Source organism: Scomber japonicus, chromosome 19 (genome assembly GCF_027409825.1).
Source record: "Scomber japonicus isolate fScoJap1 chromosome 19, fScoJap1.pri, whole genome shotgun sequence".
Lineage (NCBI taxonomy): Eukaryota > Metazoa > Chordata > Actinopteri > Scombriformes > Scombridae > Scomber > Scomber japonicus.
In genome coordinates, this window is record NC_070596.1 from 10,698,630 (window position 1) to 10,711,511 (window position 12,882).

A 12,882-nucleotide genomic window follows, 5' to 3' on the forward strand; every position below is an offset into this window, starting at 1 on the left:
ATCCTTGTGCCATTTAAGACAATGAAACTGTATATTTGTAGTCAATTCTTAAAGAGAGACAAACTGACACCCTCGAGTGAGCGATAAAACAAGGAAGAGGTCCTACATCCTGACACCTTGGGGTATATTATTACACACATGCTATGGCAACAAACATGACATAAACACAGTAGCTGTATTTAAATTATGCATTCAAACATTCAGTTTATATGGTGGGCAGCATCAAGCAGCAATGTTGTTGCTATGGTGATTGGCAGTTTCATTAATTACTAAATTTCATAGCCACCTTACAGCCAATAAAAACAAGTATTGTCTCTGTCCATGGCACAGGTCACTCCTTTATCTGTCATTCATCTGTCCTACTTATTTCAGGTATTCCTACTTATTTCAAACTTATTTCAAGCAGTGTTTAAGGGTCAGAACAGAATAGGGAAGACAAGGGAACAGAGAACAGTAGAGGAAAAAGAAAGAGAAAAAAAACAGGGTGAGAGAGACAAGAGTCGTAAAACTTGAAGTTCAAAGTAGGGTATGGATGGAGGCAGATGGCAGGGAGGGGAGTGGAGGGACAAGGTTGGAGGATGAGAGAAAAAGATAGAGACTGACTGCCGGAGAGTGAGAGGAGGAGAGGTTCAAACTTTTAAACGACAGGAGGAAGACAAGAAGAGGTTAAAGGGAAAGGACAGAGAGAGAGAGAGAGAGAGAGGAGACAGGGCTGTGGAGATAAATGGATATTGGAAGGGACAGAGGTAGAGAAAGAGGGATGTAACCCCAAATGATAAGACGGATGGGGTGTAGGAGCAGGGGGGTGCAAGAGGGGAGGTCAATGAATCAGTGCTGTGTAGAGACTTTCAAGTCCATTGGCAAGAAACAGCTGCAAAAAGGTAATTTCAGCACAAAAAAAAATGTAAGGGCCATGCTCCTCATAAAAGATTATTTTTCTTTTGAAAACCTGCTTATAAAAACTCAGTTCTGATGACATCAGTTGGAAGAAGATTAGGATTTCACCTTCCTACTTTGATAATAGCTTAATGCCACCTAAAGAAATTTTAGGCAGGGACCTTTTCTAAGTTATTAAATTTCTGAATGACATCTTGATAATGTCGTAGACTTAATAACAACAGCAAAATCTGTAGAATTGTGTTTTTCCCCCTGAAAACTCTATAAAAGTTACAGCAGGAGAGTATTAGATCTCCTCTCCTTTTTTCTCTTCCTTTCTCACCTCTCCTCTCCTCTCCTCTCCTCTCCTCTCCTCTCCTCTCCTCTCCTCTCCTCTCCTCTCCTCATGTCACACAAGGGCACCAGCATCATCATCAAAGCTAACATCAAAGTCATGTATGGTTTTTTGCTAAGATGCAAATAACTTTTTATGTAAATAAAGTCCGTTCAAAGTAGCTTGACAGAGGAGGAGATCAAAGGCAGTTGGCATTTCTTGCCAGTTGACATGCATATGCACGCATATTATTTGGACTTTGGACTTAGGGAAATGGGAAGGGCAGGCGTGAAGATGGCTAGAATGGACAGAAGGGGGAAGAACGGACTGATAACAGAAAAAAAGGGGAAAAAGGGAGAAAAGAGATGGAGGGCTGGGGAAGTTGAGGGGAAATAAATGACAGACAGAGAAGAAGACAGAGAAAGAGAGAGAGTAAGAAGTGTCAGGTTAATGTTAATGGGGACAGGGATCTTGTCATATATAGATGGCTCTGTTATGGGACATGAAATAAACATGAAACACTAGGTTGACATCTGTATCAGTTGCGTTAAGAGGCATGTCTGAGGAGAGAGAAAGAAGAAAGCTAGCTCATGTGAAGAAGAAAAACTGCAAAATGAGAGGCATTGTGGTGAAGAAGAAAGAAGGGAGGAGACAGGGAGACAAAGACAGGGAGAGAGACATTAGAGCAAGGCAAGAATCTTGACAGCATTTGATCCCAGGCCAGCGGGGGCACTTTTTTCTTTTCTTTGTAGACGAAGGCTTTTCCTAAGATACGGATCAATATTTTATTGTTGTTTCTTGTTGTGCTGTTGATCCTCAGTGTTGAAGTGTTAATCTGACGTCTTCACTTTGTGTAGTCATGACAGGTCCTGTGGGACTTATCAACAGAGCAGGGCTACTAACCCCATGGTCCTGACTAAAACCCCCATTAGGCTCACATATATCCCTTAACCCTCAGGGTCACCGTCCTTACAACTCAGGACTGAACCAATGGACAAAGGCAGTTTTTGTTTTGTTATTGTTTTTTTTTTTTACTTCTGCCAAATTCTCCATGTTTATTAAAGTAAAAATAGTATCTTCCTCCAGGGCCTCCAGAAACATTCAATATAAAAATCTGGCTCACTAAATGGAACAACATATGACTTTCTCTCCCATTCTTTGGTCATTATAACATATTAGTAATATTTGGAAGAAATTAGATCAGAACTATTTATGAACTGAGCAAAAACAGTAAAAAAAAAAAAAAAATTGTACTTGGCCCTTCCGTGCCACAACAAATGTGTCCATGCAATATGCATAACTAAACAATAATACATACCAGAAAAATGGATTGATATAGATTGGATGTGAAAATATACTGACTTATATTTCCATTCCCTCATATTCCATTAATTATATCAGTTGAAATCTGCTCTCTATTTTTTGCTGCTTGGAACCATTATAGATGAATATGCAGGGATGTCTCCATAATGAATATTCTGCCTCTCACATATGCTAATATAATTATAAAGGCTTTGATTGACTGTATCCTGTTGCTAGGAGCCTGTTTGCTGTAATTTCACCTTGCGTATATTACACCTGTTTTACACTAACACCTAATCTTTGCCCCTGTGTTTGTTTCCAGCTGGCAGAGTCCAGTACGAGCGAATGGGCAGTGATGTCACCATGCAGTGCGGCTCCCTGGACAATGATGCATCAGTGTCATGGAAAGTGAATGGGACAGATGTGAAGGCCCAGCACCATCTAGAGGGCCCTAGACTGATGCTGACCCAAGTGGGCCTGGGCCACAACGGACTCTACAGCTGCTTTCAAAACCCGCACGGAGAGAGACGTGACACCATCATTCTTCACATCGGCAGTAAGTGGCCAGACAATTGCCCGCCAAATATTACTTTCAAATAAGACATGATGAATATTTAATCACCCCAAAGGGGAAAGTGGGTCATTGCAGCAGTTAAAGGAAGAAGCCAAGTAGAAATGAAGAGAAAAAAGCATGTGGTGCAAACTGACCATGATGCAATTACAACTCCAAAAGAAATATATGAATTAATAATGAGAAATTCTACGACTTTTAGTTGTATGTTAGATGTGCCAAAGCAAAGACAAAAATAATATATGAAAATATGAAACTTCAGCTGCAGCTCTAATTAGGTTAGGTTATAGTGCAGTTAGCGATGGTGAACAAAATGGTGAGTTTAGTTACTGGTAAACTAGTTTCAACGTAGCCATTTATTTTGACTGTACACTCAAATATACAATCAAATTCATGATCAGTTGGTCAACAGGTTGCTGACCAAATATGACCAAATGGGTCTAGAATGCTGCTGTGTCAGTCCTGAAGATCCAGAATACACTTGTGAGGTCACTCTGCTCTAGAATAGCTGTAAAAGGTATTTATGAAAGTTGACTGAAACTTTGTGCAGATGACTTTGTTCTGGAGATGGTCTGCTGCTGCACCTTGTGGAAGCTGCTGTATGGTTAAGTAGCAATTATCAGGAATAATGTTTAAGAAATTACAGGCACTCATGTTAAATAGATTTACACATAATCATTTAGTGCTGACAATGATGACTTTGTGTTAACGACATTGCAATATTGATGCTCTTGAATTGTACATAAGGTCGATTGAATGATTGAATTACAAGCATTCCCAAGATGCTTGTTTCTTACATTTATAAATGCCTCTTTAAAGATATTTTTGTCACTTGCACAGTAAAATCCTTTAGCTAAATGACAATTTTAATAGCAAGTTATATTTGAAGGGTTGTTTCATTTAAAATTTAAATACTAATATAAAACGTGAGTTGTTATCATAGCAGTCCTTACAGTAGGACTCGTTGCCACTTGACAAGCTCTAATGATTAGTTGTTAAAATGGCAATTGGTCAGTTTTCTGTTATGGCCGTTCATTTTAATTATCATACAAAGCAAAACGAATATCAATTTTACAGCATGTCACAGTGGCCTGTGAGTTGACTACAGCCTCTTTTGAGAACCATTATACTGATGATGAAGTCTTTCTGTACTGGGCTTGTGGATAATAATGGAAGAGATATAGTGGGCTTGAAAATGACACGTACCCCGTGAGGATAATTTAGAATGAAAACATCTTTTGTTAAATGTGGTATTTTTTATAATTTGTGGTATTTTATTTGGTCTTTATTTGAAGGTTTTATCTACAATATTGTTCATTTAGACTTGATTCTGTGCAGCTAGACATAACATTATATGAATGGCACATATTGCTTTTATATATTAAAACATATTACAGCTTGTTTGTGGATTCCACTGTGTATAGTCAAGTAAACACTACTGGCTTTACTGAAGGCAAAACCTGTATGAATGTGGTTTCAATTTCATGTATTTATTTACCTATATTAATTCATCCGATTTATTTTGACAACCGCCTCGTCTAATCTGCAGCTGAACCTCCTTCTTTCTCTGGCAGCTTGTCTGTGTTTGAATTCAGCTGTCACTACAGTAATACTCCATGATTGATGTGTGCTTGTCTATTCCTAAATGACAGGTTTGAAAACAACACTTTGTACATTGAATTAATATTTTATTATTGTAGTCAGAAACACCAGGGAGCATCCAGTGTTTCCCCTGCATATGTGATCACCCTCATTTGGGTCTGTTGGTAGCATATACAGGGGTCTGGGTCTGTGAGTAGCACATACAGTAGAATGTGCAGCATTTCTAAATTAAATTACCGCAAGAATCATGCTGCTGCAGATAGCTAGCTACCAGGTGAAATTAGATATCGCTTTGGTATCAATCATGGCAGGCCACTTAAGAACGGTGGCAAAAGTGACACACAGTTTGATACACTGCCGCAGAAAAACCTTGATTCATCACTCCCATGACATTGAAAAATATGAGCCCCGACCAGTTTTCTTCGGTCTGACATTGTTGTACTAGAGCCTACTTCAGGCTTAAATCAGAGAAAAGTATTTTGAAAGAAAGGCTTTTGGAGAGTCAAAATGTCACAGGCTATAAATGGCTCTGTTGTGAATTTGTTGCACTGCATACATAGAAATGAATGACCTCATTTAAGCCAAAAGGTTTCTGAAAAAGTGGTTAGGACATGCCACCATCAGCGAACCAGGCAACCCCGCCCCTGTGTGTAAGCTTATGTGTTTCCATCCTCTTGTCAACGGCGCCAATAGAAAGCCAAGAACACTACACCTCATGATTGTATCCCTGCCTTATGTTAAATGTAACATTTCCATGCAAATGTTTGATGAATGAGACTGTATGGGAGGGTGACAGTTTGGTTAATCATATCAGCAATGATGAATTACAGAATGCTGAAATAATACTGAATTAATGAGAGTTTTATGTTTTGGTAGATTATGTCAGCTGGGTGAATGATGCAATGCATAAACAGGCCAGAACATGTGTGTGTACGTGTGTGTGTGCGACAGCAGAGAGAGATGGAGAGATGAATGTCTGTGCTACTGCAAGCTAAAGTGCATGTTCTTCATCATAATGATGCTTTGGTAGTCTCAAACTGTGTGTGTGTGTGTGTGTGAGAGAGAGAGAGAGAGAGAGAGAGAGAGAGAGAGAGAGAGAGAGAGAGAGAGAGAGAGAGAGAGAGAGAGAGAGAGAGAGAGAGAGAGAGAGAGAAGAGAGAGAGAGAGAGAGAGAGAGAGAGAGAGAGAGAGAGAGAGAGAGAGAGAGAGAGAGAGAGAGAGAGAGAGAGAGAGAGACATTGTGTAATTACTCATCAGGGGTCAATTACAAGTTTGTGAGAACAATACCTTTGCGGTCTAGCCTGGCAATGAATATAATTGCCTTGGTAACAGTTGGTGATTTTATGACATGTTCAAGCCATGCACATGGGCAACATTGACTTTTCTAAACTACAGAAACTTAGACCACCCTCTCATATTCTGCCTGCTTGTTTCTCTAATTCTTCAATGCACTTCTTTCTTATATGTCATCACTGCCCCGCGATTCCCTCTATTTTGGCACTTTTCTCTCTTGTACTTCTCTTCACCCTCTCTCAGGGTCTGTCTCTCTGTCTCTGTTTTTTATCTGTATTTTTTATTATGTTAACTGTCACCTACAAAACTTTAAAGTGTTGCGCATATACAGTCATAATGACACCATGACAGGCTACACTTGTCGTGATTACCATCATGATGATAGTTTGATTTTATGCAGTGTTTATTACTTACTCTAGGGGCTTGTTATGTTTAACACAGATAGAAGTGTTATCAGGAGAATAACAGAAAGCCATCTGTCTCTGCTTTTTTTTTGGTAAATGTTCTGTTTCACTCTTTTTCTCTTTCCTCAAACTTAGTGATTATATCTCTTCTTCTTCCTCTTTGTCATCCCATATCAGTTTTTTTTCTCCATGTCTTTTCCTACATCCATCCTTTCTCTCTCTCTGCCTCTGCCTGTGTGTCTCCATCATCGCTCTGTGTCATTCTGTTAATGTCATTCTCCAGAACTCCCATACATTCCCTCTTCCACTTCCCTACATCTCTCTTTGTCTTGATGTTGGCTTGTGGATTGTGGCAGCATCTGTTAGCTGTGTGTTTACACTGGTTTGCATTAAGACCAGAGGACGTCATACTATGACCCCGAACCCAGCCATGTGTATATCTGTGCTTGCTCTGTCTTTACACTAAATTCATGGAATGCTTGTGATCTTTCTCCAGGAGAATATCAACATCATTTCAGCATGAGCATGGTTGCTTATGTGTTATCTTTGTATTCTTATGTAAAAGTATAGTGGTGATGTGATCTGTCTGTTTCTTCCTCACTGCATTGTTTCACCACTGTATATAGCTGTGGGATGTTTACATTCAGTCAGTCACTTTAAATAGATACAAAGCTAAAATTATTTCAAAAAAATACTCATACATATTGAATTGTCTGCTGGCATATGTGTGTGGGTGTATTGGAACGAGTGCTTGTGTCTGTCTATTTGTGTGAACATGTGTGGAGCTGTCACACACACATGGCAGGATGTTATTGTCATATGGTGTTTAAAAAAGGTGCCTATCTCATCTGTAAGCAAACTTTCAGGGTCACGCACATAAACACACACCAGCACTAGAGCACTTGATGACATCTTTAGACACTATCTTCAAAGAAGAAATGATGTTCAGTGAAGAGAGAGATAGAAAGTGACAGACTGATAAAAAGATGAAAGAGTATGTTCATTATAATTTAATAAGCACGAGGTTGTAAAACTCGAAAGCTCTTTGGTGAAATACAATCTCCTTTTTCTTTGCTGTCACAACAGAGAAGTTATTGCTGTCTTGCCCTTTTCTGGCTTTGTCCACTCTTCTATCTATTGCTGTCTTGGATTGCCGTTAGCGACACAATTTATAACATCCCAACATATGCTGCACCCACCCAGTTATTCAGCCTCCCAGCTAACACAACATCCACTGCAGTAGGCCATATATCCAGCCATTCACCCTGGTGACCTGTCACACTGTCAACCTACAAGACACATAGTCTGCCAGTAAGCCGTCACTGAGTTAGCAGACCGTATTGTTAGCCTGCCAGAAAGTCGCAGTGGACCAGTTAAACTGCCAGATCACAAGCCATGAGCCAGCTACTGGTCCGACAGGCAACCACTGACATCATTCAAGAAATTGATTTCACCAAAATTGTATCCATTTACTCATTTTTTATGAGAGAACAGGAATGTGTAAGACATACAATAACATCAATCTTGTTACTATCCCAACAATCTTATAAGAAATCTTGTTAGTATTCCAACAATCGTGTTAGTATTCCAACAATCTTGTTAGTATTCCAACAATCTTGTTAGTATTCCAACAAGTCCTCCAAATTAAATGACCGAATACACTGTTTTACCATGCAATTCAGCATTTTCTAATCTGGTGCCCCTATTGGTAGTAATCAACATCAATCTGTGCTTTCTAAATTAAAACCGCTGTTAAAAATGTATTTTGTGACATAAAAGGATGAGCAGTTAGTGTGATGAAGGCTCGAGATGCACATTTTCTGACTAGATGTTGGGATAGTGAAACAGGATGTATAGTGGAGATGAAAATGAGAGCAGCTATGAAGAAGATGAAGAGTGGAAAGGCGGTTGGTCCAGATGACATACTCTACCTTTGGAGACATGGAGATGTTTAGGAGAGATGGCAATACAGTTCTTGACTATTTTGTTTAACACAATCTTGGAAAGTTAGAGGATGCCTGAGGAGTGGAGACGAAGTGTACTTGTATTGATTTTCAAGAATAAGGCGGATGTGCAGAGCTGTAGTAACTAAAGAAGTAGAAACTTATGGGGATGAGTAATGACAGATAGATTAAGAGGAGAAGGGGTGATTAGTGAGCAGCAGTATTGTTTCATGCCAGGAAAGAGCTTTTGAGAATGTTAATGGAGAAGTATATAGAAGGTGAGGAGGAGTTGCATTGTGTCTTTGTTGATCTAGAGAAAGCATTTGACATGGTGCAGAGAGAGGGGAGGTATGGTATTGTATGAGGAAGACGGGAGTGGCAGAGAAGTATGTAAGAGTGGTTCAGGATATGTATGAGGGTGGTGTGACAGCAGTGAGGTGTGCGGCTGGAGTGATGAATGGGTTCAAGGTGGAGGTGGGATTTCATCAAGGATCGGCTCTGAGCCTCGTCTTGTTTGCATTGGTGATGGACAGGTTGACGGAAGGATCAGACAGGAGTCTCCGTAGACTATGGTATTCGCGGATGACATTGTGATGTTTAGAGAGTAGGGAGCATGCTGAGGAGAGCCTGGAGAGGAGGAGTTATGCTCAGACTACATGTGTGAACGGGATGGAGAACAGCGGAATGGTGAGGATACAAGGAGTAGATGTGTAGGAGGTAGATGAGTTTAAACACTTGGGGCCAAATGTTCAAAGTAACGGGGAGTGCAGAAGAAAGGCGAAGAAGAGCATGTAAGCAGGGTGGAATGGGTGGAGAAAAGTGTCAAGGGTGATCTGTGATAGAAGGGTACCAGCAAGAGTGAAAGTGAAAGTTTACAATAGGGTAGAGAGGCCAACTATGTTGTATGGATTGGAAGTGATGACACTGACAAAAAGACAGGGGGCAGAGGTGGTAGAGTTGAAGATGCTAAGATTTTCATTGCGATTGATAAGGATGGACAAGATTAGGAATGAATATATTAGCAGGACAGCTCAGGTTGGACAGTTTGGAGACAAAGTGAGAGAGGCAAGATTGAAATGGTTTAGACATGTGCAGAGGAGAGATGCTGGTTAAGGATTCTGAAGATGGAAAAGAGGAAGGCCAAAGAGGAGGTTTATGAATATGATGATGGAAGAGATGCAGGTGTTTGGCACGACGGAGGACATGCAGGTGTTTGGCACCACTGCTCCAGGATATAATCATTATGGCTGCTGATCACTCAAACATAACTGACATTATAGCCTGTTGAGTTGTTTTTCTTGGGATGATCGTGTCTAATATTCACATGTTCATATGCAGGTCCAGGAATCTGACATCATGCCTCTGATTAAAAGGTTTTTAGTTGTTGAGTCTGTTAGGTTTATGACCAACATTAAGTAAAAACAGCCATAGATGCTGAAAACATTTCAACATTTGTGTTCTGTTACTCAGTGTAGTATATTTGCGTAAGCTGTGAATGATGGTAGTGAAGTGTGTATTTTGTAAATGAAGGCAATGAAAAGGCAGTCAGAAAAATGTAATTTAAAAGAACATCCTGTTACTTTTTTTGTTTTTACATGTGCATTCATTCTTTTTATCCCCTTTTAGATGTAATCCATGAATCTTGAAGTGCAGTGTTCAGTGGCTGCAATGTTGGCAATAGAAAAAGGTTGACAGTACATGAGACTGATATTGCAGGATGGTTGCCCTGCTCCATGGTAACCGTCACTTTCTAAATGTGATGATTTGGTGGAAAGCTGTGAAATTGCAATGGCACTCCAAACATCGGGCAATGCATATCTAAAAGCTCTGTCGCTGATCACTCCCCATCTTTAGAGCCCATTAGCCAGCTACTCGGGTAGTCAGTGTGCCAGCCAGTCGCTCAGCACTGCCAGCTGACACAACACAAGAATAAATACTTTTTTTTTTTTCCACCAAAATTCTTGACAGATAATTCATGGGGCAAGTAGGGCACTCTAGACAGAGCACTCCCATTACTATAATGACAAGATTTTAAATGTCTATAATGAAGAAAAACATTTATATTGTGAGCAGGAGTGGCATCTGTTCAGTAATGAATTTATACCATAAATCATCACACAAGAGATGGAGTTCTTGGTTTGGCATTGATACAGTAAACAAATCCAGTTTCTCAGAACCACTCTTAGATCATTCAAGTTCCGTTATGTAAACTTAGTTGCGGTTAAGACTTTTTTTTCTTTACGCTACAAATGATAACAGAAGTTTCAACCGCCAATGTTGTGGGTGTGGGTTTGGTTCTGAGGCCATTTGGCTTAAATTAAGGTGTGTGTGTGTGTGTGTGTGTGTGTGTGTGTGTGTGTGTGTGTGTGCGCACATGGGTGTGTTTGTTTGCATGTGGTTTGCACTGAAAAAATTTAGAAAAAAGGGAAATCTTTCTTAGGTCAATACAACAAAAATCTATTCTTCTACTACTTCTCTCTTTTAGCTTTACTTCAGCTCTCTTTGGGAACAAACAACTCTGTTTCTGTCTTTCTCCCTTAATCTAACAAGTATGTAAGTGTAAGCATAATCAATAACAGTGTTGGGCAATGAGACAGTATATTATGTGGGTAATGTTTTCAATTCACCCAGAAAGACTGCCTTATTGGGGAAAAAGTAGATTTTTAACATAATTTAATATCAAAACTAACAAGTGCCAAAAGCTGACATGTTTGGTTAGGATTTTAATGTTGGTTAGTAATCTATTTGGCTGCTTTTTGCCAATTTTATTTGGGCAAAGTTCTTGTACAGCTGCTTGTGTTTCAACAGCATGTAACATTTGAGATATTAAGTTTTATTGGTAAAATTAAAAAATGAATTTTGTAAAAAAACATTTCTCAAAGTAAGGAACAGAATGCGCCAACTCCATTATACAATCAAAAACACCCGCATTAGAGGACATGAAAGTGACATATGTTTACTCCCTGGTTACTTCCCTTATCCTTAATGGTAATAATCAACCTTATTTTAAGGATATATTATAATTTCAGTCTAATTAAACTGGATACACTAATTATGTTCACATTTAGATCCATTCCTGATCACTTGGTTAAATCCAGTATTTGCTCTCAAATGTGGCAAATACACACACACACACACACACACACGCACACACACACACACACTGATTGGTTACCTTCAGCCTTACTTAGGATGAGTTGAAGGAGAAGAGAGTTCTCTTGTTAGATTGATGTGCATCTCTTACCCTCAGGCAACTTATTTCCACACACGCACACACCAATTGATATCTATTTCCTTTCCCTGGGCAGCTTGTTTTTGTGTGTTTATCTACGCATACACACACACACACACACACACACACACACACACACACTCAAGGGACCCGTGCTACATCGCTGGGTAATGGAATCGTCTTGTCTCTTTGCAGACAGATCGCTATGGAGGAGGGTGAACACGTAGAGCTCCATCTCCTCAGGGACTTCCTGTTTAAACTAAGGAAGTATTTGGCCCCACATGTAAGGCCACTGCTCAGAATTACTCAGCTTACATTTTAATTACTCTCCGTGCTTGTCCCAGTACTCGCTCAATCACGATAAATAGAAGATACCTGCATGCAGGATTTGCACAGTATTAAATTAATTCAACAGTTGTCAACCTCAGCTCGTCTCTCAGGTCTTGTTTCTGTCAGCATGAGAACCAAACCACACCGCCAGAACTTTGTGAAATGAGCATTTTAAAGTCTTAAATAATTCAAATGCATGTTTACTGCAGAACACCTGGAGGATCTGCAGTATAAACAGGTCTTAGTTTTAATTTTTAAATCTCAACCTTTTTTTTCCTTTTTTTGGTAATTTGAGCCAAACATTGATCTGAGACAGTGTTTCACTTTTATACTCATCTCACAAAATTATCTGAAATTAATGAGTACAAAGAATTTGGCCCTTGCAAGCCTGCAGTGCCACGAAACGAAAGACCATGACTTTCTACTGCTCCAGAGAAATTGCACTGTAGCTGACCCCAACTACTATAGAGAAAATATGACTTTCCGACAAGAATCAATAAAGTATAAGGTAAGAAAAAAAGAAAAAAAGAAAAAGAAATAAATCTGAACTCTTGGCCTCGTAGACTTGATGAGAATTTTAAGTATAAATCGAACCATGATTCGTCTTGGTTCTCCAGTTTTCTGTTCAGTAACAACTTTTCTAACAGGACAAGAAATGTTAAATGAGTTTATTTATGTGATCAGTGTGTCAAGACTTAATGGCATCTAGTGGTGACAAGCAACCAACTCCAGCCTTTTCTAGAGGCAGTGTTTGGTTTGTCTCTTTTGGGCTACCGTACAAACATGGCAGTGAAATATGTCAGGCTCTGTTGAAGATGGCCAGCTCCCTATGTAGATATGAAGGGCTCGTAATGAAAACACAACAGCTCCTATGCTAAGATGATTACTCACAAATTAACACATACATGTGTATACTATATCCCATATCTGTCAAGTCTGTTCCACTAGATTCCACTAAAGTTTACACCTTGAACCTTTAAGTACTGTATATGCTT

General features: G+C 39.5%; 1 protein-coding gene across 1 annotated transcript in view; it reads left to right on the plus strand.

Moving 5' to 3' along the window:
- The window catches only part of cntfr (ciliary neurotrophic factor receptor), a 133,930-nt gene that overhangs the window by 32,504 nt on the left and 88,544 nt on the right, over window positions 1-12,882 (plus strand). The window contains exon 2 of the mRNA XM_053339667.1: window positions 2,835-3,068. Coding sequence (XP_053195642.1) covers window positions 2,835-3,068 — 234 coding nt within the window. The remainder of the gene's footprint in view (window positions 1-2,834; window positions 3,069-12,882) is intronic.